At 43.6% G+C, this 27950-nt stretch overlaps 1 protein-coding gene and 1 long non-coding RNA gene across 4 annotated transcripts in view; both read right to left on the minus strand.

The window, feature by feature from the left end:
- Positions 1–1331: 1331 nt before the first annotated feature.
- On the minus strand, positions 1332–4099 carry LOC133489253 (uncharacterized). Its single transcript, XR_009791848.1, has 3 exons — positions 2276–4099; positions 2008–2084; positions 1332–1661 (listed from the first exon to the last, which is right to left on the minus strand). It is a non-coding gene; the product is annotated as an uncharacterized LOC133489253 (long non-coding RNA).
- A 15799-nt stretch (positions 4100–19898) lies between these two features.
- LOC133489214 (phospholipid phosphatase-related protein type 4-like) overlaps positions 19899–27950 on the minus strand; it is a 206143-nt gene continuing 198091 nt past the window's right edge. For 2 of the 3 annotated variants that reach the window (XM_061798086.1, XM_061798088.1), the window contains one exon: positions 24660–27950. This exon is cut by the window's right edge and continues 2033 nt beyond it. Coding sequence is in view for 1 of the 3 variants with exons in the window: in XM_061798087.1 (XP_061654071.1) it covers positions 21615–21660 (46 nt within the window). In the remaining 2 variants the exon portion in view is untranslated. Of the gene's footprint in view, positions 21661–24659 lie in introns of those variants that run through there. The other variant, XM_061798087.1, reaches the window with a different exon arrangement.

Here is a 27950-nt window from a genome sequence, read left to right on the forward strand (position 1 = left end):
CTTCAAGCGAGTAGTACGATAATCTGGGACAATGTTGATTGTGCAAATGTTGTAGATACTCCTCAGTCAGTGTGCAAATGGAGCAGATGCTACTCTGGCATGAGTGGCCAGTATTGGTCAACAACAGATATGCAAATAGTGCAGCGTGGTGAGACTACTACAGTGAGTGCACGAGTAATGTATAATTGGCCCCACAGAAATGTGACAACAAACTCAAGACAAAAAGACAAAAAATTGCCAGCATGTTGCAATGGAATTGTAGGTTAGGTGTTTAAGAACAGTCACTGATGGTGTAGTGGTACACTCGCCTGACTTTGGTGCAGGCAACGTGGGTTCAGTTCCCACTTAGTGACGGTGTGAATGTGAGTTTGAATGGTTGTCCGTGTCTATCTGTGCCCTGCAACTGACTGGCAACCAGTTCAGGGTGTAGTCCGCCTTTCGCCCGAAGTCGGCTGGGATAGGCTCCAGCATCCTGCGACCCTAACCAGGATAAGCGGTGTTGAAAATGGATGGAAATGGATGGTGTTTAAGAAGTTGATTGCAAGAGGGAAGAAGCTGTTGGAATGTCTGCTAGTTGTAGTTTGCATTAAGAGCTAGTGACCGGGATGTGAAGGGTCCGAGAGGATTTTGCACGCTGTTGTCTTAGTTCTGGCAGCGTACAAGTCCTCAAGGGTGGGTAGGGGGTACCGACAATCCTTTCAGCAGTTTTGATTGTCCGTTGCAGTCGGAGTTTGTCCACGACTGATTCGATGACCGCTGTGTAGAACTGCCACAGCAGCTGAAAGTGTCCTTTTCAAATCTGCAGTACAAGGTATTCAAGTCGTTGGCTAGTGTGCGATTGTTCTCAGCTTGGGGGGATCATCGCTTGTAATTTGTCAGCGATTGGAATGCATGCCAGACTGATTTATACTCGTTGGGGCTAAACTGTTTTTCCAACTTTGCTGCATAGTTCCTCTTTGCAATTTTAATTTCTTTAGTCAGCTGGTTTCTAGATCAATTATACAGGGCCCTGTCCCCGCTTTGATATGCGTCCCCCTTAGCTTGGCGAAGCTGCATAAGTTTGGCAGTGAACCACGGCTTGTTGTTGTTGAATGTGCGAAATGACTTTGTTGGTACACACACATCTTCACAGAAACTGATATAGGATGTGACAGTGTCCGTATGAAAAAAAATGTGCCCTGCAATTGGCTGGTGACCAGTTCATGGTATACCTGTCTTCTTGCCCAGGGTCAGCTGGGATAGCCCCCAGCACATCCGCAACAGTGAGGATAAGCGGTACAGAAAATTAATTAATGAATAAATATCTTGTCTTTGTAGTGTATTCAATTAAATATAGGTTGAACATGATTTTCAAATCATTGTATTATTTTTATTTTTGTTTAACACAATGTCCCAACTTCATTTGAATTGGGTTGTAGTTGTATTTAAAGAAAATAACATTACCGTTGAAGAAATAATCTATGATGTGCACATAGATTTTAGTCCACAGCTCGAATGAAGGCGTCAATTCGTCTGTGTTGTAAATCCTCCGTATTCACGATGCTTTGTGGTGACCTTCTATTGTTATAACCAATTTCAGGGTTCTGCAGAGGATGAGGTCTGCTGATACGGGACCGTTGTGGCACACATGTTTGTGCAGCTATATTCCTGGTACCCCTTGGCTGGAGTTATGATCAAAGAAAATATTAAAACAATTTTATTAAACAATATCATTAAAAAATATAGCTAGAAAAATATTTTTAGTACATGCATTTTTTTGTTAGAATACAAGGATTCAGTAGTTCTGATTAACCAGTAGAGGACGCCCTTGTATCAGGTAAGAGGTGCTCATGCAGTCTCTCACTCAAACACACACAAACACACTCAGACTAGGAAATGCTGGCATTATGGGTAATGTAGTCAAAACGTTTTGTACCGTAATTTTTGAATGAAATCCGGTCTCACATAGGAAATGACTTCATTTGTAAAAAAAAAAAAAAAAAAAAAAAAAAAAAGATTGACACTTACCCTGTGGCAAATGCTGATTCGGTTGTGTGATGTAACGACTAGGTGGTCGTTCATTTAAGGGCGATGTGGTCCGATTTCTGGGGGATGGCGGAGGAGCACGCAGCCCCAAATATGAGAAATTAATTATACTTGACCTACAATGGTGATCAACAAAATATGTTGCGTTTTCTGATGCCGTTGATCGTCCAGAATCTTAAAGAATATGATATCAAAGTCTACTACATATACATAACGACTGAAGATTGAAAGAATATAATTAATTACTCACCAGCCAGCTTATCCGTCTGTCTTGCGATCTGCTTGGTAAATTGTCTGCTGTAGGTGTGGTGCTGAGTCGATGGAGCTTAGTCTTTCAAAGTTATATAACTCAGTATTTGTGTGATATATTTATGACTGAGTAAACCGACATCATGTGATTATGAAAAACAACGGTAGATAATACCATTGCTAGATCTGTAGGTGATGTTGATCTAATGCCACATATATGCTGGTCTAGAACTTGTTCTCAACATGTCCAGGGTGGGGGTTTATGGTGGGTGGTTGGGGGGAACGAGACAAGTCTAGAACTTGTTCTCAACATGTCCGGGAAAGTTTAGGACATTTCACACCTTCCACACTGATTTCCGGTCACAACATTTCTAACCTTCCGGTACACTTCCGATTTCAGACAAGACTTCCGGCAACAACACAACTTCCGACACACTTCCGGTTTTACCGGCACACTTCCAGCAACAGACGATGACGTCACGTTCGGTACATTCCCGGCGACACGTGACGGGGTCACACTTCCGGCAACAAACGATGACGTCACTTCCGGTAAATTCCCTGGCGCAACGTGATGAGGTCACACTTCCGGTACAATCCCGACAACTGGCGATGACGTCACTTCTGGTGATGCCGCCACTTCAGGTGATGACATCACTTCCGCCCACCCATCATTTTGACAGAAGCTGAATAGTATACTTTTTTTGCAATCAACCATATCACACTAGACATACAGTATATGAAGCAACAACATTGCCTTGCCATCTCAATGAAATTACAAATGTTTACAAGGGGGTACATATCTTCTCCTCAATAAAGGTGGCAATTACATTATCATCTAACCTTCACTGCTCTTGAAGGAATTTTCGAAAAATTTGAATCCATCCTGTGAAACAAAAATAAGGTTCCTGTCAAGCTCAACAATATGCAAAATGACTGAATGTGCCCTGTGTAGCACGTCTGTAGTTCAATCTCTGCATTCCATGTTTGTAGTATAGGTTGCCGTATGAAGTCGTCTATTATCCATAGCATTGGTTTCACAATTCATGTAACTTTGTGTCTTTTCTATACATTCAGTAAATGACCACACATACAGTATTTTCTGGGTATTGGCATAATCTTCATGATCACAATCATCAGACCACAGCCTACCTGCGATTTATTAGAATGAAATGGCTTGCACTTGACAACCAGAGGAGACTAAGTTTTAATTGAATAACCCTGGCAAATTTTGAAGACACAACAAGACGAAAAGTACTTGAACTTGGCAATATGATTCTGCTCATTTGGAAAGGGGCATCTCACGCCGACAAAATTCCTCAATCAAATGAATTTTTGTGAATGATGAGTATTTTTTATCGTTTCAGTAATTCACTGTATGCATTCTCTGGGTGTGTATTAGCCATAGAGCGAATGTTTTAGCATATTCTGGAGCACCTGAGCAGAACCCAGTAGCTCAGTACGGCAGTAAATAACCCCAACAAATTATCATGAAACAAAAAGGTGAATAACTGCAGACAAGATACTTAAATTGCTTGATCCATCACAGATGCATTTGTCTGTTTGTGAACTTCCACTTCTCCGGCGAGGACTCAACTCAACAAGGACCCCCTTTGGTGGCTGCCATGTACCAGAAAAGCCCACACTAAAGTAAAAAAATGTTGGGGATAAAAAGGTTGTCATGATAGCGTGATTGCAGTGAGCGAATGCTTAACTCATTCACTGCCAGATTTCCCAGTTAACATGGTTATTTGACTTCTGAAGCCATCAATGGCAGTGAATGTGTATAAAAACACTTAAGATGAAAGGAAACATGCGGGCTAATGGTAGCCAGTCCTGCTAGTACTGCTATATAATGATCAACCACCTTGAACTAGAGCATTATTCTTGCCTTTCAATTGAAAAAAAAAAATAGGATGTAGGATATATCACGACATGACAACTTATTCACAGAATTCACACCAGTAGGAATATAACATCCAAAAATAATTTACTTGACAGAGCCCCAGACATTTGCTAAACTGAGGGTACAAATTAGTAAACTGAGCGTACAGTTTACTAAACTGAGGGTACAGATGACTAAATTGAGGGTACAATTTACTAAACTGAGGGTACAGATTAGTAAACTGAGGGTAGAGTTGACTAAACTGAGGGTACAGATTAATAAATTGAGGGTACAGATTACTAAACTGAGGGTACAGATTATTAAATTGAGGGAACAGATTATCAATGAATTGTATTTTTCTTATACCTTGGCACCAGGGGGGCTCCGTATGATTCAACTATCACATGCCTTAAGTATAATTGACTTTAAAATTCAAATAGCACTAAATAACTATTCAAGTTCATATACCGTGCAGTGTGTTTAATGATGTATGTTTATGAAATAATGATAATTTACTGATAGTTACTTAATAGTGCTGAAGTTGGGACAACTTTGAAAAGTTCAAAACCCTAAACCTTACCCAAGGAACAGGGTAGCAGGATTTAAAAATCCTAATTACAAAGTCACCCTTCCCCCCCAAATAAACCAAACAAACCTGGGATCCAACAAGAACGAAGAAATATGGGGGAACAGACGCACTGCCCCAGGCGACAGGACATGCAACACAGAGATAGAGTGCACCAAAACAGAGAACTAACAAGACAACAAGTCACACCTGGAGAAGACACGACTGGCTGGAAAGAACTGAATAGTTGATACCAGGGGATCAGAACTGACAAGATCAGGTGGAGACAAAAACACAGATTATGACATCTTGTGGACAAGCGGCATAGAAAATGACTGGATCGTTTCAACGCATGCACAGTTTGTGGAAGTGACGTACTGTATCTTCTGCTCAACACAGGATGCCTGTGACCTGGTGGTGTATTTTTGACAAGGCTCATATGATTCAAAAAGTCATATTGAAGAAAACAAAAGTGATAATTGCATTTTTTAATAGTAATTTCTGAAAGTTTTAACTTTTTAAAATAGCCTACTCACAGACAATATACAAACTCCAGGTATTGTTCTGCATACAATTTGATGTGTACAAGAATTGCAAAATATCAATTTGTCCACCCAACATACACCATAGTAAAATGTTAAACATGGTAAAAGCTATTGCACGTTTATCTATGTTTGTGTATGCACAAAGGTTATTAAGGCAACAATGAAAATAATATTAGAACAAATCAGAATTATTGAAGAAAGTTCTCTCTCTGTCCTTCTTGCACTGACTCGACCACTTCAGCCAAGCCATTCTCCAAACTATGCAAGCACACTGTAAAGTCTTTATATAATTTCCTTCTGTATGATCGTCAACTCTTGATCATGGTCTTACACTTTGAGAACAAATGCAGCCAAATCAAATACATATTAACAGAGTTTGTCATGTACATAAATTTCCTAAATGTCATGTATGCAAAGAAAATTATACATATACCAGTGCATCCCATTTCACCTCAAAATCAAGGTATTGCTGGTAATGAATTTCCACAGTTGTACATCTGAATTTGAAGCGCAATCTTAAAATACAGTATGATGAGCGCATAGCGACATTACATTTTGAAGAATTTAAATACATACATTTAAAAAAGTAAAAAGTTTGAAGTGGGAATATTGTTTTCATTCTACAACCCACAGGATAAATATATGTATGTTTATAAACATACACGTACACGTTTATACACAACACAAAATCACAGTTTGTCACGCAACTCAGATTCACAAGTCCAAAGTTATTTGGGATAAAATGTATATTACATTGGTATGGGATTAAATGAACACCCTCGTCAGCAACTGTAATATATTTGTAAAGTATTTTAAATGTTTTAAGAGCAGTGTATCATATCAATGGCATGACATGACACTATCCAGTCATGTTGAAAGTAGGGTGCCTAAGATACCTGTGAATATTCTCATTCATCCAGGTCATTTCATTCTCAGGGCATTGAATCAATAGCTATTGGACTGTTCTCTTTGTCTTAGAAGACATTTCGCCTCTCATCCAAGCAGGCTTCATCACTTCATGCAGCAAGGCTTAGTTAAGACACACTAGCCAGTGTTTGCGTGGAAAACTCAACTATTTATGTTCCAACTTAGAGGCACGCCGAAACCGTTTCATTCGATGTCACCTCTTTGTTCATGTGCATTCCATCCCATGATGCATTGGAGGCAACGGCTACTGCTTGATCAAACCCTCCAAGACAGGTCCACACTTAACACCTAACAGATATGCCACTTGCTGTAACTTTGTCTTAACACCACATATCTTCAATTCATGGAAACATTTTACAGACAAAAACATGGTTGTGGCGGCACGGTGGACGACTGGTTAGAGCGTCAGCCTCACAGTTCTGAGGACCCGGGTTCAATCCCTGGCCCCGCCTGTGTGGAGTTTGCATGTTCTCCCCGTGCCTGCGTGGGTTTTCTCCGGGAACTCCGGTTTCCTCCCACATCCCAAAAACATGCATTAATTGGAGACTCTAAATTGCCCGTAGGCATGACTGTGAGTGCGAATGGTTGTTTGTTTCTATGTGCCCTGCGATTGGCTGGCAACCAGTTCAGGGTATACCCTGCCTCCTGCCCGATGACAGCTGGGATAGGCTCCAGCACGCCCAGCAACCCTAGTGAGGAGAAGCAGCTCAGAAAATGGATGGATGGATGGAAACATGGTTGTGCTATGGGCTCCCCAGTGTCCCCCACCATAGCAAACTTGTACAAGGAGGACACATCCTTTAAGTCATTGGTACAGATATATGGATGCCACACAGGTTAAAATCAAAAGCCAAGAAGGGAAAGCCTTCATCAAGCACATTAACTCAGTGGATAATAACATCAAGTTCACGCGTGAGGATGTCAAAGACAGTAAGTTTTATTTTTTGGACTACAATGTCCACATTGGAGACGACAGGGGCCTCCATGTTGAGCTTAACGACTCTCTCCCTTTTTTGCATTCCAAAATAATAAATACCATAAGTGGTTTGGGGCATGCCTCTAAGTTGGAGCATCTTCTTCTTTTCCTTTCGGCTTGTCCCTTTCAGGGTCGCCACAGCGCGTCATCCTTTTCCATGTAAGCCTATCTCCTGCATCCTCCTCTAGAACACCAACTGCCCTCATGTCTTCCCTCACGAGATCCATCAACCTTCTCTTTGGTCTTCCTCTAGCTCTCTTGCTTGGCAGCTCCATCCTCATCATCCTTCTACCAATATACTCACTATTTCTCCTCTGGACGTGTCCAAACCATCGAAATCTGCTCTCTCTAACTTTGTCTCCAAAACATCGAATGTTGGCTGTCCCTCTGATGAGCTCATTTCTAATTTTATCCAACCTGGTCACTCCGAGAGCGAACCTCAACATCTTCATTTCCGCCACCTCCAGCTATGCATCCTGTTGTCTCTTCAGTGCCACTGTCTCTAATCCGTACATCATGGCTGGCCTCACCACTGTTTTATAAACTTTGTCCTTCATCCTAGAAGAGACTCTTCTGTCACATAACACACCTGACACCTTCCTCCACCCGTTCCAATCTGCTTGGACCCATTTCTTCACTTCCTGACCACACTTACCATTGCTCTGGACTGTTGACCCCAAGTATTTATAGTCCTCCACCCTTGCTATCTCTTCTCCCTGTAGCCTCACTCTTCCCCCACCACCCCTCTCATTCATGCACATATATTCTGTCTTACTTCGGCTAATCTTCATTCCTCTGATTTCAAGTGCATGCCTCCATCTTTCTAACTGTTCCTCCACCTGCTCCCTGCTTTCACTGAAGATCACAATATCATCTGCAAACATCATGGTCCACGGGGATTCCAGTCTAACCTCATCTGTCAACCTATCCATCACCACTGCAAACAGGAAGGGGCTCAGGGCTGATCCCTGATGCAGTCCCATCTCCACCTTAAATTTGTCTGTCACACCTACACCACACCTCACCACTGTTCTGCTGCCCTCGTACATGTCCTGTATTATTCTAAGATACTTCTCTGCCGCGCCAGACTTCCCCATGCAGTACCACAGTTCCTCTCTGGGTACTCTGTTATAGGCTTCCTCTAGATCTAAAAAGACTCAATGTAGCTCCTTCTGACCTTATCTGTACTTTTCCATCAACATCCTCAAGGCAAATAATGCATCTGTGGTACTCTTTCTAGGCATGAAATCATACTGTTGCTCGCAAATACTCACTTCTGTCCTGAGTCTAGCCTCCACTACTCTTTCCCATAACTTCATTGTGTGGCTCATCAACTTTATTCCTCTATAGTTCCCACAGCTCTGCACATAACCACTGTTCTTAAAAATGGGCACCAGCACACTTTTCCTCCATTCCTCAGGCATCTTATCACCCGCTAGAATTCTATTGAACAAGCTGGTCTAAAACTCCACAGCCAACTCTCCTAGATGCTTCCATACCTCCACAGGAATGTCATCAGGACCCACTGCCTTTCCATTTTTCGTCCTCTTTAATGCCTTTCTAACTTCCCCCTTACTAATCATTGCCACTTCCTGGTCCACCGCACTTGCCTCTTCTACTCTCGCTTCTCTCTCATTTTCTCATTCATCAACTCCTCAAAGTATTCTTTCCATCTATCTAGCACACTACTGGCACCAGTCAACATCTCTAGCCTTAATCACCCTAATCTGCTGCATATCCTTCCCATCTCTATCCCTCTGTCTCGCCAACCTGTATAGATCCTTTTCTCCTTCTTTAGTGTCCAACCTGGCATACATGTCATCATATGCTTCTTGTTTGAAATCCACCTGCGGTGCCCTATGTTCGTGCCTCTTCTGGAAAAAAGTGTTCACTACAGCCATTTCCCTCTTTTTTGCAAAGTCTACAACCATCTGTCCCTCCAAGTTCCTTTCCTGGATGCCGTACTTACCCATCACTTCTTCATCATCCCTATTTCCTTCACCAACATGTCCATTACAATCTGCACCAATTACGACTCTTTCTCTGTCTGGGATGCTCAGAACTACTTCGTCTCGCTCCTTCCAGAATTTCTCTTTCACCTCTAGGTCACATCCTACCTGTGGGGGAAGCCACTAATCACATTATACATAACACCCTCAAGTTCAAGTTTCAGCCTCGTCACTCGATCTGATACTCTTTTCACCTTGGCCAACCCTTCTTTTAAAATAACCCCGACTCCATTTCTCTTCCCATCTACACCATGGTAAAATAATTTAAACCCTGCCCCTAAACTTCTAGCCTTACTGCTTTTCCACTTGGTCTCCTGGACACACAATATATCAACCTTTCTCCTAATCATCATGTCAACCAACTCCTGAGATTTTCCTGTCATAGTCCCAACATTCAAAGTCCCCACATCCAGTTCAAGGCTCTGTGCTTTCCTCTTCTCTTTCTGCCGAAGAACCCGCTTTCCACCTCTTCTTCGACTTCGACCCACAGTAGCTGAATTTCCACTCGTGCCCTGCAGGTTGACGGCGCCGGTGGCGGACATTGTTAACCCGGGCCACAACCGATCCGGTATGGAATTCTTGGGATGAACGCTCATATTTGTTTGGCAAAGTTTTAAGCCAGATCCCCTTCCTGAGGCAACCCTCTGCATTTATCCGGGCTTGGGACCGGCCTACAGTTTGCACTGGCTTGTGCATAAATAGTGGATTTTTCCACAGAAAAACTGGCGAGTGCATCCTAACTAAGCCTTGCTGCATGAACTTATGAAGCCCGCTTGGCTGAGAGGCGAAACGTCTTCTAAGACCAATCGAACAGTCCAGTTGAGATCGATTCAATGCCGCTGAGAAAGGTGCCTAATAAAATATTGTACTTAATTATACATTTAGGACAGAGCCCTATGCAAGCCCAAAAAGTAACTTTATAAAGTACCAATAGAACATTCTTAATCAAACGAATTCAATTAACAGTCTGTGTCTATCGAATTTTTTTGTCATTATTAAAAATTCAAGTAGTCATTCTGATCAAAATATTAGGAATGTACATTTCCTTGTATAGTGTTGTCATATGTGTGTGTGTTCCGGGTTTTGTCTTCCCCCCCTGTTTCACACACACCTGCTCATGTGAGCATCTTCATCACCTGTGCCTCGTTCACCCTAATTACCCCTTGTATATAACCTCGTGTCTCATTTCCTCTCGTTGCCAGTTCGTTGTACCTTGTCGTCGCGTTCCAGCATTCCTTGTTTCCACATCATAGATTCACAGTAAGACCTGAGCCTGTTCCGATTATCTCTTTGCCTCATGTTTTTGGATACTGTTGCCTCTCTTGGATTGCCTGCCTGTGTACCGACCTATGCCCGTCTATTAAACCTCTCTTTTTGGAAACTGTCAATTTGTTTTGGAGTCGTGCATTTTTGGGTCCTATCCTCTGTTCCGTTCATGACAGAACGAACTGGCCAGAACATGGACCCAGCAGACTCAGACCCGGTGCGCAAAGCCCTTCAAGCGCAGGGTCAACGCCTCGCGAAGCAGGATGAGCAGATTGCCGCCCTCCACCTTCATCTAGAGGGACTGTCAAGGAATCAGGACAATATGATGAGACAGGTGGCCTCGCAGTTTGAACTTCTTTTGAAATTTTTTCAAAAGAAGGAACCAGTGGGCACCACACCCAGTACTGCCACGGTATTTCCGTGTGAAGTAGTCACCATGCAGCCACCTGCCACCTCTGCTGCTGTCTTCCCACAGCTCTCTCGACCGGAGAGGTTCTCTGGAGAATCTGGGAACATTAAGCCGTTCATCACGCAGTGCGAACTCCACTTTGAACTGCAGGCAGCCGCCTTCCCCACCGAGCGGGCAAAGATCGCATTCGTCATTTCCCACCTGACTGGTCGTGCGGAGGCGTGGGCTACTGCTGAATGGAGCCGCAATTCCGCCGCGTGTCATTCATGGGCTTTTTTCGTCAAGACTATGGAGCAAATTTTTCAATTTTCCACTCCTGATCGTGAGGCAGCTCGCTCCCTTGTCACCTTACAACAAGGCAAGCGCAGGGTGTCAGATTACGCGATTGAGTTTCGCATTCTAGCAGCTGAGACTCATTGGAATAATCGGTCGCTACTCGATGCCTTTTTTCAAGGACTATCCCCCGCCGTCAAGGATCATTTAGTCCCGCTAGACCTGCCACCCGACTTGGACACTCTCATCGCTCTCGCCCTCAAGATCGACAGAAGGCTTTTGGATCGCGAGCTGGATGGAGATCGGCGGAGGGATGCTTCACCGCGCACTTGGAGGACGAGCCTCGTGACAAGCCAAACCAAGGCAGATTCCCTGCTGCCAGTCTCAATCCACTGGCTAGCGTCACCACGGATGAGCCCATGCAACGGGGCAGGTTCCGTCTCTCCTCTGAGGAACGTCAACGCCGGCTGAGGGAAGGGCGGTGCTTCTACTGCGGTCAGTTGGGTCATTCCGTGAGCAACTGTCACGTCAAAGTTGCCGGTGCCGGTAGCCAGGGCACGGGAGAGGTGAGTCTGAATTTCATTAAGGAAGACCCTACACGGGTTCTTCCTAAAGTGACACTATGCTCTCCTGATTTATCTCAAGTGCCCACCTGTTATCAGGATATTAAAGATGTTTTTTCCAAGTCCAAGGCCAAATCCCTTCCACCCCACAGACCTTATGACTGTGCTATTGACTTGCTGCCTGGAACCACACCCCCACGAGGGAGGTTGTTCTCTCTTTCAGGGCCGGAACACAAGGGCATGAAGGAATACGTAGAAGAATCACTGGCAGCCGGGATCATTCGCCCATCTTCATCCCCTGCGGGAGCAGGATTTTTCTTCGTGGACAAGACAGACAAAACCCTGCGACCCTGTATCGATTACCGGGGTCTCAATGAGATCACGGTAAAAAACAGGTACCCTCTTGCTCTCATCTCCACCGCCTTTGAGTTCCTGGAGGGAGCCAAGATTTTCACAAAACTGGACTTAAGAAATGCATATCATCTAGTCAGGATAAGGGAGGGGGATGAATGGAAAACAGCATTTAACACACCAACGGGACATTATGAATATTTGGTAATGCCTTTTGGGCTTACTAACGCTCCAGCTGTTTTCCAGAACCTTGTCAACGATGTCCTGCGCGACATGTTGAATGTTTATGTTATTGTTTATTTAGATGATATTCTGATATTCTCCCCGGATGAGGAGACTCACATTATTCATGTCCGCTCTGTTTTGCAGCAGTTACTGCAGAATCAACTCTATGTCAAGGCTGAGAAATGTGAGTTCCACCAGGCGTCCGTTTCTTTTCTGGGTTTCGTCCTGGCTCAAGGTGAAGTCAAGATGGAACCTTGCAAAGTCGATGCCGTTATTAATTGGCCTACTCCCACGTCACGCAAAGATGTACAAAGGTTCTTAGGGTTCGCAAACTTCTACAGGAAATTCATCAGGAATTTCAGTTCTATAGCCTCTCCTTTGCATGATCTTACCTCGCCACACAAACCTTTTGTATGGAACCCGCTTTGTCATGCAGCTTTTCAAAAACTTAAGTCGAGCTTTACCTCCGCTCCCATCCTTACTTTGCCAGATCTCAAACAGCAGTTTGTGGTAGAAGGCGATGCGTCTGATGCTGGAATAGGAGCAGTGCTCTCCCAGAAGTCTCTCAAGGATGAGAAGTTACATCCTTGTGCGTTTCTCTCCAAAAAATTGACCCCAGCTGAAAAAAATTATGACATTGGCGACCGTGAACTGTTGGCAGTCAAGGTGGCTTTGATGGAGTGGAGGCACTGGCTAGAGGGGGCACATACTCCGTTTTTAGTATGGACAGATCACAAGAACCTTGAATATATTAAAACTGCCAAAAGATTAAATGCGAGGCAGGCTAGATGGGCTCTTTTCTTCTCTAGATTTAATTTTACGTTATCATACTGACCGGGTTCTAAAAATGGTAAGCCAGATGCTTTGTCACGCATTTTCTCCGAGGAGAGTTCTTTGTCCGACCCTAAGACTATTTTGCCTAAGTCATGCTTCATTTCCGCTTTTATTTGGGACATTGAGACTGCGGTTGAAGGGGCTCTGAAAGACACTCCTAGCCCTGAAGATTGCCCCGAGAACAGGCTTTATGTGGTTCCGACCTTAAGGGGAAAAGTCATCCACTGGGCTCACACGAACCGAACGGTATGTCACCCAGGCATTTCCAAGACGCTATCAGTGGTCGAACAGCGCTTTTGGTGGCCTAATGTTAGGAGGGATGTTAGCGATTACGTCAATGCTTGCCAGGTATGTGCTGCTAACAAGGCCTCTCATCAACGTCCTTCTGGGGAGTTGCGACCCCTGCCAATACCACAACGTCCTTGGTCAGACATTTCCGTAGACTTTGTTACAGGATTACCGGCCTCTAAAGGCAATACCACCATTCTTACAGTTGTTGACAGGTTCTCTAAGATGGCGCACTTCATTGCACTTCCAAAACTCCCCTCAGCTAAAGACACTAATGATTAATCAGGTTTTTAAGTTCCATGGTTTCCCCAAGAATGTGGTGTCTGATAGGGGTCCCCAATTCATTTCGCAATTTTGGAAGGAGTTTTGTAAACTCATAGGTGCTACCGTCAGTCTGTCATCCGGGTTTCATCCTGAAACCAACGGCCAAACCGAGAGGCTGAACCAGGACCTGGAGACGGGGCTTCGATGTCTCGCTTCACAGGAGCCGCGATCCTGGTCTCAGAAACTGGTTTGGGTTGAATTCTCCCACAATTCCCTCCCCTCTGCATCCACTGGTCTATCGCCTTTTCACGTTGTGCATGGTTACCAACCATCTCTGTTTCCTGCCATAGCCCCAGAATCCACAGTTACAGCGGCATTAACCTTGGTGAGACGCTGTAGGAGGACCTGGGAGCGAGCCCGCCAGATGCTGCTGCGCCAGGGACGGTCCTACAAAGCCGCTGCTGACCGTCGGAGGACACCGGCCCCGAACTACAAAGTGGGTCAGCGAGTTTGGCTTTCGACCAAACATATTCCACTCCGGGTGGAGTCCAAGAAGCTCGCTCCCAGGTTCGTTGGGCCCTTCCCCATCACAAAAATAATCAACCCTGTCACCGTGAAGCTGAGGCTCCCAAGGTCTATGCGGGTCCACCCTACTTTTCACGTCAGCCTACTCAAGCCAGCCCGGGAGTCCCCTCTGGTCCCGCCTTCCAGGCCCCCTCCTCCCCCCCGGTTTGTGGATGGGGGCCCTGTCTTCTCTGTGAAGCGGCTGTTGTCATCTCGTCGGAGGGGCAGGGGGTTTCAATATCTGGTGGACTGGGAGGGCTATGGGCCTGAGGAGCGTTCCTGGGTACCGTCTGCGTTTATCGTGGATGATTCGCTCATTCGGGACTTCCACGTTGCGCATCCAGGGGCCCCAGGGCCGTCTGGGGCCGGCCGTTAAGGGGGGGGGGGGGGGTACTGTCATATGTGTGTGTGTTCCGGGTTTTGTCTTCCCCCCCTGTTTCACACACACCTGCTCATGTGAGCATCTTCATCACCTGTGCCTCGTTCACCCTAATTACCCCTTGTATATAACCTCGTGTCTCATTTCCTCTCGTTGCCAGTTCGTTGTACCTTGTCGTCGCGTTCCAGCATTCCTTGTTTCCACGTCATAGATTCACAGTAAGACCTGACCCTGTTCCGATTATCGACCTTGTCTCTTTGCCTCATGTTTTTGGATACTGTTGCCTCTCTTGGATTGCCTGCCTGTGTACCGACCTATGCCGTCTATTAAACCTCTCTTTTTGGAAACTGTCAATTTGTTTTGGAGTCGTGCATTTTTGGGTCCTATCCTCTGTTCCGTTCATGACAAGTGTATTAGTTTGATTTAAAACATTTGAATATGTATTCTACACATGACATAATAATCTCTTGTCTAATATAATGCAATATTGTTATGTACAACACTTTTTGTTTTATTTACTGTATCTCCCCAAATCTCCTCGGAACTGCATTTATACAGTGTCCCTGAAGTCTGGATACAAGAGCAATTCTTTGTGACTTGGAGTTAGGGCGCATGTAGGGACGTACTTGGCCCAAAATTTAGCCCGGGAATTTGAGATGGAGAGGCCCCGCAGTGCGAGACCGAAGCCCAAAGTTTTTTGTTCCTCCTGCTGCGCAGCTTAGCCCTGAACACTAACCGTGACCGTGATTGTAGGTCTCATAATTTTTGTGGTATGCTATGCAGAATAGCTCAAAATAGGCCATTGACGTGAATTGTATAGATCTGAGGAGTTTTTCCTTGGGGGGACGCCGTCGCCGTCGCTGTTGTCATAGGCGCTCAGGGCCTGCTTTGGAAAAGTCACAGGAGTTGACGAGACCAGAAAAAACACTTCCGCTGCTTCTGCTGCTAAGAAGTGACGGTACTCTGTTACAAGGATCTAAATGTCGCTGGGTACTTTTATTTATCAATTATTGTTTAGTCATCAATTATTTCATGCACGAGACGACGACTTTGACTTCCGCATTGGGTGCTGTTTGCGCCAATCAAATTTAAGCGCTAGTGACGTTTAAGTCTAGTTCATCATTGAAACCACACAAGACAGTCACATGACCTCACACGTTTTCTACTGGGCTTCCCGGACATAGGTATTAACAGTAGACAAGTCAGCCTGGTTGATCGTCGTGCCTAAATGGTCACCATTTGGGGAAGGTCCTAGTTACCATGAAGGCAACGGGGCGCTTCTCTTGTTCAGCTTTCATGTATTGTAGTATTTGTCTGCCCAAACGTGAATATTTCAGCTCACTTATAACTTGAGAAAACACCGTGCAGTAAATTGCAAATGTTTTTGTTGTTGTTTTTTTATTGTTTGTTCTATTTACTAAGTACTTGAGTAATTATTTCACTGTGTACTTTTTACTCTTACGAAGTATTTTTTTGGAGGACTCCTTTTTACTTTTACTTGAGTCACATTATTGTCAAGTAACAGTATTATTACTAGAGTACAATATTTGGCTACTCTGCCCACCGCTGGAGCGGACATCCTCTATTGCTACTCTCACGTTTAAGCAACATTTTTGCTCATCAGATCAGCCAGTGTTGTATTTGTTGCACTGGTCTTTTCCCTTGTGCGGGTGCGGGTCACTGGGCGGCCCCTGTGGAGCAAGGCCTGGAGATGGGGCTCAAAGGCGAGCGTCTGGTGGCCGGGCCTGCACCCATGGGGCCCGGGTGAGCACAGCCTGAAAGGGTAACGTGGGTCCCCCTTTCCATGGGTTTACCACCTCTGGGAGGGCCCATAGGAATCGGGGTGCAGTGTGAGGTGGGTGGTGACCGAAGGCAGGGACCTTGGGGATCCGATCAGAAGCTGGCTCTAGGGACATGGAATGTCACCTGTCTGGCAGAGAAGCAGCCCAAGCTGCTGTCTGAGGTTGAGAAGTTCCGACTCGATATATCGCCTCCACACACAGCTTGGGCTCTGGTACCAGTCCTCTTGAGAGGGGTTGGACTCTCTTCCACTCTGGAGTTATCCAAGGTGCCTACTGACAATGCCAGCAATATTAATAATGCTGTCAAGGGCTATATATGGTATAACTTTTATTTTCTATGGAGTTATTTATTTTATTATTTGTTATTTAAATCTACTCTGTTGCTAAGAATGCACCACCGAAGATGGGTGATTTCGCCATCAAATACATTTGTTTCTTCATTTATATTATTTGTACATGTTGGTAATTTCAATAAAATTGGTTAAAAAGGCAATTTCTCTTTTTTTTGTTGAAAAAATATTTTCTGTTCTTCACCCTGTGCTTGCAGTCCTGGCGTCTGTGGGCGTCTACATACACCTACCTCTGGAGGGCAGAGTGTTTTTTTTTGGGGGGGGGGGCTGCAGGGCAATAGTGCCTGGCAGCCCTCCACCGACACCCCCCTCCCCCATGCCCCGTGGCTGCTCTCCGGGTTGCTCCCCTTATCGTTCCCTTGTCAGGCGCCCCGATCCGCCCTCCTTTCCGACACTGTCCAACTTCGGGTTGGGCGGGGACTGACTACATTGTGGGCCTAGTGGGTTGGGTTGGGTTGGTGGTGTCATGCTCTCCTGGGGGTGGTGGGAAGGGGCGGTGGTTTTGGGGCGTTGTGGGGGTTGGCTGGGAGGGTGCCTGCCCTTGGACAGAAATAAAGGTTAAATGCTATAAAGTACATATATTTAGGAGTTGTCAGTGTAAGGATGGTTAAGTTTTACTTAGAGACAGACGTCTCCCTTGTCAGCGGGGTTTATAGAGTCACTCGAAAAGATTGTGGGAGAAATTATGGCAAGAAATATTTTTAACATTATGGGAGTATGAGGTCGTGCAGTTCTCAGACAGGCTTCTACTTCAAAATTTGCATTAAGCTTCGGTAGGGGTTTGAAGAGAGAGGTCAAAAAGGAGCAAACCTCCTACTTGATGTCACCTACCATTTGCCACATACGTCTGCACATTGCTGCTCACGTTTGCATAGGCCATGATCCTTAGGTGGGTTGGTGTTCTAATGCCGGGATACAAAGTACAATTGCTGGTATTAAAGGGGGATGAAACTAATGGTGACATGGTATCAATGGAGTCCACTGTACTAGATGCATATCCAATGTGAACTTTTGTGTATTGTTTTTAATTGGAAGTTAACTCATAAGAGTAATGTTCAGCGGTGGTACACACAGGAGTCATGTACACATTGGTTTGGAGGCCTAAGGCGATGCAAGGGGGGTATTGGGTATTGAGTATTAAGCGACTCCACCTACCGTGTCTGCTCCAGCTCTGTGGACATGACTGCCCTCCATATGATATATAGTTAGATATCCATTTGACAATTTGTTGTATTAGAAGAAGAAAAAGAAGAAGAAGAACCTTTTATTGTCACGAACATGCATGCATGCACACGAAATTTGTTCTCTGCATTTTACCCATCACAGTGAACACATACACGTTAGTGGAACACACTGGAGCAGGGGGCAGCTGAAGCACCCGGGGAAATAAAGAGGATGTATTATGTATGTATAATGTTTGATTTTGTTGCAAAATACTGGCAGATGTTTTTGTTTTTCCAGGAATGTTCTGGAGCTGTTTGGGGTCCCGCTTGTATAAACCTGGACTCTGGGACTTGTTCATGGACTGTGATTATGGACAGCGATGATTGTATTATTCTGTTGTGTATGTTTTGTCATCCGTGTCAGGGTCCCTTTGGGCGATTTGCTGTAAGGTGCTCTGTAGGAGGCTTGATAAGGCTCGCTCTCTTTTCCTCATCTCGTAAGAGAAAGGTTTTTTGACAGGGAGCCGCGAAACTTTGGCGCTTCCACAAAGCTGCACATACAAATGCATAAATTTAGGTTGGCTAGCGTCATATCGTTATTGTTCGCGGGGAGAAGATTTGGTTTATTTGGCTGTTTGGTGCTCACGTGTGGCCTCAGGGGGCGACGAGGGGACGCAGGGAGTAATTTGGCCTTATTAGGATAATTGTTTTTCCTAGTTAATGGTTAACCTTAATTACATGCCTTGGAGCATGATAGACTTTCTTGACCAAGTAGATTCTTCCAAATTGTAGATAATAGGTTACCTTTTTGGGCTAACGCTGGTTTGTTGTTTCTTGCGAGGTGTCAGTTGCTGCTTCTATGTCTTGTAATGAGTTCGGGGATATCATTAAAGGTGGAATATGTAGTATATTTAATTAGTACCGAAGTCAGAATTCCTTTGAGAGGACCAAGTGTTTTGAGATCAGTTTTCCAGCCAACCATCTTTTCTTTGTATTTGTACATCAAAGGAATTCCTTCAGCCATTTGTATGTTTATTAGGGGTTTCCTTCTCTTCTCAGACAATAACCTGTCTTTGGTTTGCAGCAGAGGTTCAAGTTTTCAAAGAGGACTGATTTGCATCTTACGAGATAAGGGTACCATTTGGGCACCAGGCCAGTCTGTTAGACGCCAGCAGGCGGGTGTGGGTATTTTACAGACACACAGTGTCACCTTGTGGCCAGCAGAACACTCCAAATATGGACATGCGGAACGACCACCTTCCGTGTAAACCCAGGGGCGGGGCTAAATCCACGCCCAGATAATTAAACCTTTATAAACTGGCATCCAGGAGTTTCGGGGGCTTTTTCGTTGTCCTGGCTTTCTAAGCAGCTGGTATGACACTAAGGCTTGTTCAATAAATCGAATTAGCTCAAAAGCCAAGTGTCTCGAAGTCTTCATTCATTCCTGCCCAACGGAAGCTAGTGTTCTCCTGCGGGACCATCGACTCAGAACCCCAGGTGAAGAAATCCACCTCACAGACAAAAGATATGGGCCCGAACATATTGCAGTGAAGGTGCTGCCGACGGCGAAACTGTTGATGTGAAAGCTGCGGACACATTTACAGGTACGTATCTTACTAGGCTAGCGGTAAAGCACGGTACGCAACGTACGCAAGCACGCACATACATTAAAATGGGGAAGAAGTGCCAAACCTCTGTGTGTCTTTTGATGCCTAGCAGGTGAAATGACGATGACAAAGTCATCTAATGGTCTCAAACATGACATCGTTTCCCCTTAAATATGACTTTGAAGCACCTTGTGGTGCAATGTAATAGGTTATCTGATATTTTGAAAAGGTTAGACTCAATGTATATTTGTACTTTTGAACATGTAAAAAACATTGACTTTTGAACAGTTTTCACATATATATATATATATATATATATATATATATATATATATATATATATATATATATATATATATCTTATGGAATACTAATGCCATCACTTATCTCAAATTTTATATGATAATAGCCACATGATTTATGTATAGTGTGTGGGCATCGGTTAGCTTTGTGTTGTTCTGTTTGCCATTTTGATTTTACAGAGAAAGTGCTGTAATTTAATTTGCATTGACTGTTGAAAGTCTTGATTGTGAAAGTTTATAGATATTGTTAAGGCAATGAAAAATGTTACAGTAAGTGTATTGTGCAGCTTTTGAGATAGTAAAAACGTTACTGAAGTTCAAGCTTGCGTCATCTTATTATTTTGTCTTTGTGAGAGCTATAGTATACACTTTCTGACAAATATTGACGATTGATGATTTATTACCCTATGCCGCACATGCTGATGTCATTGGAAATCTGCCCAGATCCAGTCACCTGTCCAAACACCTGGTGATCGAGTGATAACACACTTGTCAATAGATTTATGACCTTTGGGAGTGAACAAGTCCCCAAAAGGGCCTCCTCCAGGAAGTGATGATGTCACAGAAAATTCTGGAAATCCCCGGGAAATGATTTCCGACCTTAGGGAATAGACGGGTCCCTAAAGCACCCCCTCTGTGGTCCCTCACATCCAGTCACCTATCCAAACACCCGTTGATAGCTTGATAACACACTTGTCAATAGATTTACGACCCTTGACAGTGAACAAGTTCCCAAGAGGGCCCACTATGGAAATTCGATAGACCCCTGCCACCTGCAGGAGGCCTCTTTCCGCCAAGTGGACCCCCAAGCGGCTCCCCCTCACTTCCATTCACATCCTCACACCTCACCCCCCACACATTCTCAGCCATGCCCCAAGAAAGCTGTCAATAGAATGATAACACAGACCCAAAGTGTTCACTTGGGTCAGAAAAAAATAAAATAAATTAAATATTACGAAAATCCCTGATTCCCACGCCATCTATGGGTGGTTCCTTTATTTCAATAAACACTCATACATATATGTTCTTAGAAACAATCATAAATTATCTTATCAACTCCGCCAAAGGCATGTCTGGGCATGTTCAGGCTTGACTGCGTCACAGTGATGTCATTGTCTATCCATATAGCAATATGCAAACCGAGCACACACCTGGATCTCTACAGTTCTTCCGCTAGGAGCGTGTGAGTCACGTTTCCAATTAGGATCAATAAGATTGTAGGTGACTTCTTCCCATGCCGTTTTGAGCAAAGAAAACTGAGTGCTTCACTCCACAGGAGTCCTCCGCTTATGTTTACGGGAAGTAATCCTTTAGAAACAATAATACTTTTCACCCTTGTACTTTGTGTTTTTATAAACAATACTGAAGACATCTTAAAATTTTCTAGAGGACCGCCCTCAAAGGCATGTCTGGGCATGCTCATTCTTGACCTAACACAGTGATGTCACAGTGTTTAAACATTTATTTTCATGTTCATCACCAGACTAGTGTTGGTGCTTTTGTTACTTTTAAAGTATTTCTTCACAATTAATTTCATATACTTGTTAGAGAGATCAGAGTTCAATGGTTTGGACACGTCCAAATGCCGCCCGATGGGGGGCAAATCCAGTGCAAACTGTAGGCCGGTCCCAAGCCCGGATAAATGCACAGGGTTGCGTCAGGAAGGGCATCTGGCTTAAAACTTTGCCAAACAAATATGGACCTTCATCTAAAGAATTCCATACCGGATCAGTCGTGTCCCGGGTTAACAACGTCTGCTCCCTGGCATCGTTAATCTGCAGGGCGTCGGTGGAAATTCAGCTACTGTGGGTCGAAGACGAAGGAGAGGTGGAAAGCGGGTTGCTAGGCAGAAAGAGAAGAGGAAAGCACAGAGCCTAGAATTGAATGTGGGGACTTTGAATGTTGGGACTATGACAGGAAAATCTCAGGAGTTGGTTGAAATGATGATTAGGAGAAAGGATGATATATTGTGTGTCCAGGAGACCAGGTGGAAAGGCAGTAAGGTTAGAAGTTTAGAGGCAGGGTTTAAATTATTTTACCATGGTGTAGATGGGAAGAGAAATGGAGTAGGGGTTATTTTAAAAGAAGGCCAAACGAGGCATATGATGACATGTATGCCAGATTGGACACTAAAGAAGGAGAAAAGGATCTATACAGGTTGGCGAGACAGAGGGATAGAGATGGGAAGGATGTGCAGCAGGTTATGGTGATTAAGGATAGAGATGGAAATGTGTTGACTGGTGGCAGTAGTGTCCTGGATAGATGGAAAGAATACTTTGAGGAGTTGATGAATGAGGAAAATGAGAGCGAAGGAAGAGTAGAAGAGTCAAGTGTGGTGGACCAGGAAGTGGCAATTATTAGTAAGGGGGAAGTTAGAAAGGCATTAAAGAGGACGAAAAATGGAAAGGCAGTTGGTCCTGATGACATTCCTGTGGAGGTATGGAAGCATCTAGGAGAGGTGGGTGTGGAGTTTTTGACCAGCTTGTTCAACAGAATTCTAGCAGGTGAGAAGATGCTTGAGGAATGGAGAAAAATTGTGCTGCTGGCCATTTTTAAGAACAAGGGTGATGTGCAGAGCTGTGGGAACTATTGAGGAATAAAGTTGATGAGCCACACAATTAAGTTATGGGAAAGAGTAGTGGAGGCTAGATGCAGGACAGAAGTGAATATTTGCGAGCAACAGTATGGTTTCGTGCCTAGAAAGAGTACCACAGATGCATTATTTGCCGAGAGGATTTTGATGGAAAAGTACAGAGAAGGTCAGAAGGAGCTACATTGTGTCTGTGGAGCTAGAGAAAGACTATGACAGAGTACCTACAGAGGAACTGTGGTACTGCATGCGGAAGTCTGGAGTGGCAGAGAAGTATGTTAGAACAATAAAGGACATGTATGAGGGCAGCAGAACAGTGGTGAGGTGTGCTGTAGGTGTGACAGAGGAATTTAAGGCGGAGGTGCATCAGGGATTAGCCCTGAGCCCCTTCCTGTTTGCAGTGGTGATGGATAGGCTGAGAGATGAGGTTAGACTGGAATCCCTGTGGACCATGATGTTTGCACATGATGTTGGGATCTGCAGGGAGCAGGTGGAGGAACAGTTAGAAAGATGGAGGCATGCACTGGAAAGGTGAGGAATGAAGATTATCTGAAGTAAGACAAAATATATCTGCATGAATGACAGGAGTGGAGGGGGAAGAGTGAGGCTACAGGGAGAAGAGATAGCAAGTGTGGAGGACTTTAAATACTTAGGGTTGACAGTCCAGAGCAATGGTGGGTGTGATAATGAAGTGAAGAAACGGGTCCAAGCAGGTTGGAACAGGTGGAGGAAGGTGTCAGATGTGTTATGTGACAGAAGAGTCTCTGCTAGGATGAGGGGCAAAGTTTATAAGACAGTAGTGAGGCCAGCCATGATGTACGGATTAGAGACAGTGGCACTGAAGAGACAACAGGAAGCAGAGCTGGAAGTGGCGGAAATGAAGACGTTGAGGTTCTCTCTAGGAGTGACCAGGTTGGATAAAATTAGAAATGAGCTCATCAGAGGGACGGCCAAGGTTAGATGTTTTGGAGAGAAAGTTAGAGAGAGCAGACTTGGTTTGGACACATCCCGAGGAGAGAGAGTGAGTATATTGGTAGAAAGGTCATGAAGATGAAGCTGCTATGCAAGAGCGCGGGAGGAAGACCAAAGAGAAGGTTGATAGATGTCGTGAGGGAAGACATGAGGGCAGTTCGTGTTAGAGAGGAGGATGCAGGAGATAGGCTGATATGGAAAAGGATGACACGCTGTGGCGACCCCTAACAGGACAGACCGAAAGGAAAAGAAGACAACATTACTACTGCAGCATTTAATTCAATCACTATACTCAAGTAGGATATTACATTACATTATTTAAACCGATGAATGAAGTGTGAGTTACTTTACTGCTGCAGCATTTAACCCATTCACTGCAGTAGGATGTTACAGTATTTAAACATTTAAAAGTTCATCAACTAACTAGTGTCAAAACGGGGATAGGGCGATATGCTGTAAAAGTTGTATTATGGTATGAATTCAATTTTCATGACGTTTTCTATGAAAATAAATAAAACTCAATCAATATTTAACAGTTTACCTTTAGTTTTCAACCCAGACTGTAAAGCACCAAATGAGTGGTTGAATCCTCGTATTTATCAATGCAATTAGTACACATACGCTGACTTACTAACATTCATTATTCAAAGTTTTAAGGGTTTTGACAGGATATTTTTTTCACACCTGAATTTATAAAATCAGTATTTTATAATTGACAATTGCTAAAATACAACTTCCATATATCCTGCACCTCCGGAGTATTAACAACACATCTCCTCTCATAGGCATTTAAAAATGTTTTTTTCCATCATTTCAAGAATACAGATTAATGATATTATCAGTAATGCGATTGTTACGCATCGGCTGACTTACTAACATTCACAATTGAAGTTATTCAGATATTTTCCACCTCACCTTTAAAAACAATGGTATTTTCTACATTGTCTGTTTATTGTTTTTGTCATACCTACAGCTGGAGTACTGTATATTGTGTATGCGCATGCTCAGCTGTAAACTATTTACCGCATTTTTAAGGGTACGTTAGTAAACATTTGAAATATTAATAACGTCTTTAGGCATCCTAATTTTCGGTATATTTTTTTTGTTTAAACTATCAACACATTGCCTTGAGAGATGAATGTTTTTTCTAGATACAAACCGTTGTTCTAGCTATTTTACGCCATGACTTATGCGCAAAGAAAATTGATATGACGACCTGATGATGACAGTGATTACAACAACCAGTGGTTTGGCATACTAAACAATTCTTCCAAAAAAAGAGGCTTCAAGATTTTTATTACCACTCTCAGTTGAAGCTTATTCTGACACTAAACATAAAATGACAGAGAATTACATGTTGAGTATTTAAAACAACCAGAAAGCTTTTTCTTACGAAAGACGGTGAGGTTATTGCTGTAACACCAAGCAAAATGCCATAGACAGGCTAACGAATTTAGTCTGTATATGAATATGAGGGTGTACGATAAACTATAGCATGGGCTATCAAATGGCACAATATTTGAATTTCTACAGTCGTATGATATATTTGTATCTATATGACATTCATGCACGGGTTAAAAAAACAATGAAATGCAAGCTACTCTCCAGTTACTTCAGTAGTTTTTTTCCACTTTCACTTCACTTTCGCTCACTGAATACTTAACTTTTCAAGTACTTATTTCATCCATGCAAATCAGTTGCCTTTCGGCGAAATTTGCCGTTTTGAACTCAAAATAGGCCATTTACGTGAATCGTATAGATCCGAAGAGTTTTTCCTGGGGGTGGGGGGGTTGCTGTCGCTGACATCATGGGCTGTTTCGTACCCCTTGAACGCTGGCAGCTAGATCCATTCCACACATCCACACACAGATGTAATTTCTGAATCTTACTTCGCGGCAGACTAATATGCGAGTGCATTGGCCTGGAGTTCCGCCTGTGTGCTCGGGACTTGGTTTGGGTAAGTCACAGGAGTTGACGAGACAAAAAAAAACCACTTCCGCTGCTTCTGCTGTTAAGAAGTAACGGTACTTGTACTCCATTACAACGATCTAAATGTCGTTCGCTACTTTTATTGATCAATTATTGCTTATTTATCAACTATTTCGTGCGCGAGACTACGACTTCCGCACTGGGCGCAGTTTGTCTCAGTCCAATTTAAGTGCTAGTGACGTTTAAGTCTAGTAATTACGTCTAGAAAGTCACATGACCTCACACAATGTCTTCCATTGGGCTTTCCGGGCATAGGTATTCATTCTAGATAAGCCTGCCCCGCTGATCGTCGTGCGTATGTGGCAGCCGTGTTGGGAAGGTCATCGTTACCATGAAGGCAACGGTGCGCTACTCGTGTTTAAATTTAGATGAAGCAAAACAACAACTTTCATGTTTTGTCGTATTTTTCTGGGACTGTCTGCCCATATGTGGATATTTCAGCTCACTTATAACTTGAGAAAACACCGTGCACTAAATTGCAGATGTTTTGGGGAATTTTGACTGTGGATACACATACACTCACACAAGCACACACACATCTAAATTTGCACATTCACATTTTAGATTTTTTTTTAATTGATGTTCAATATTTGGCTACTCTACCCACCTTTGGAGCGGAAATCCTCTATTGCTACTCTTACGTTTAAGCAACATTTTTGCTCATCAGATCAGCCAGTGTCGTATTTGTTGCACTGGTCTTTTGTATTTTGGCGTTGAGGTGCTGCGGGTCCTGGCCCTGGCAGCGGAACTGCGAAGCACACGTAACATCGGCAACAAGACCTGATCCGCTAGTTACTAGTACATCTTGTATTAATTAGGAAACGTGGCTACAATTATCTAATTCGTTGACAGATGTTAATGTTAACTGTATTAAGCGACGGAGTGATGTTAAGGATTATGTCACAACACAGAATGAACTAACTTCAAATTCAGAAATAGCCAATAAAAACAGAAATATTTTACTTAATATTTTCCTGGAGGATGCATTTGGGATTAGCCTTTGAAGTTGGTAATAGTGAAAAATGAAGTGAAACAGATGATGATTTTATTCAATTCTTTTCCAGAATGAGAGTGCTTAAAGACGAGGATGCTATTTATGTGGCACATCTTGAAGCAGGCATCAGGTGCAGGTGGAGATGGGCCTGGCTCAAGTTGGGGGCCAAAGGAAAAAAAAAAAAAAAAAAGAAGAAATGAGCCAAATGTAATTATAATCTTAAATTTGTACATCAACATGTACTTGAGCGGTTTAAATAAGTGTTTTTCTGCATGGAGAATTTTTTTTTATTTTGCCTTATTGTAATGTTCAATGCTTAATTTATGTTAAAATAAAAAAAATTCTCTGCGGGGGATCCACCACACCCCCTCTACAAGGTTTTTGTTTTTTTGTCACCTTTTTCATACCTTCGGTGTTTGCGTGTCTGTTATTTGGAAGACTACATTTTACTTTTACTTGAGTCATCTTTTCCTAAGTATCAGCATGTACTCCTACATCAGTAGCCTACTTTTTTTGACTACTCAACCAACCTCTACACATACACATTCCATAAATGACGAGAAAACTGACAGGACATTATACACTACAGGGGACAAAGGTGACTAGATATGAGGGACCACTGAGGGGGTGTAATTTTTGGACAGGTGACTGGATCCGGAAAGATTTCCAGCCCTGCCATTTCCTGTTTGTGTTGGGGGATTTCCGGTCATATTCCGGTTTCCGGTTTGACTTCCGGTACTATTTTCGGAGACGTCATTTCCGATGACGTTTGCACTTCCGGCATATGGTCATAAATCATCACTCGTCAAATTTTGACATAAAGTGTACACTATATCTCTCTTTTGTGTGGTCTTAATTACTGCTGAAAGATTGTAACACTATCACGTCATAAAATATGAAAATAGTTAACAGTTGAAACTGGAGCATTTGTTCAAAATAAAGAAAAATACATCAAAATGTAATCAAATGTAATTAGTTACATTACTTTGAGAAAGTAATTGAAATAGTTACACTACTATTACATTTTCAAAAGGGTAACCTTTCATTGTAACCAATTACATTCTCAAAGTAATCTGCCCAATACTGCAGAGGGGCTATTGAAGGACTGGGTGACCCCAGTCATGGTGGCAGTGAGGAGGTGGTGCTGGTCTTGGGGAAGGAGGAGGAATATGTGGTTGTCTTGTTGGGCGAGGATGAGAAGAAGGAAGAGAATGGAACATCCATCCATCCATTTTCAACACCGCTTATCCTGGTTAGGGTCACAGGGCGCTGGAGCCTATCCCAGCTGACTTCGGGCGAAAGGCGGACTACACCCTGAACTGGTCGCCAGTCAGTCACAGGGCACATATAGACACGGACAACCATTCGCACTCACACCGTCACTGAGTGGGAACTGAACCCACGCTGCCCGCACCAAAGTCAGGCGAGTGTACCACTACACCATCAGTGACCCAGAATGGAACAGGAACCATCAATAACCAGACTGGTAGTGATACAGTGTGTCAGGCTGCCGTACTGGCTCGGTAATTTGTATTATGTATAGTATACCACAGATATGATGAGACCTACAATCGTGGTCACTGCTCA

The sequence above is a fragment of the Phyllopteryx taeniolatus genome, chromosome 14 (assembly GCF_024500385.1).
Source record: "Phyllopteryx taeniolatus isolate TA_2022b chromosome 14, UOR_Ptae_1.2, whole genome shotgun sequence".
Taxonomy (NCBI): domain Eukaryota; kingdom Metazoa; phylum Chordata; class Actinopteri; order Syngnathiformes; family Syngnathidae; genus Phyllopteryx; species Phyllopteryx taeniolatus.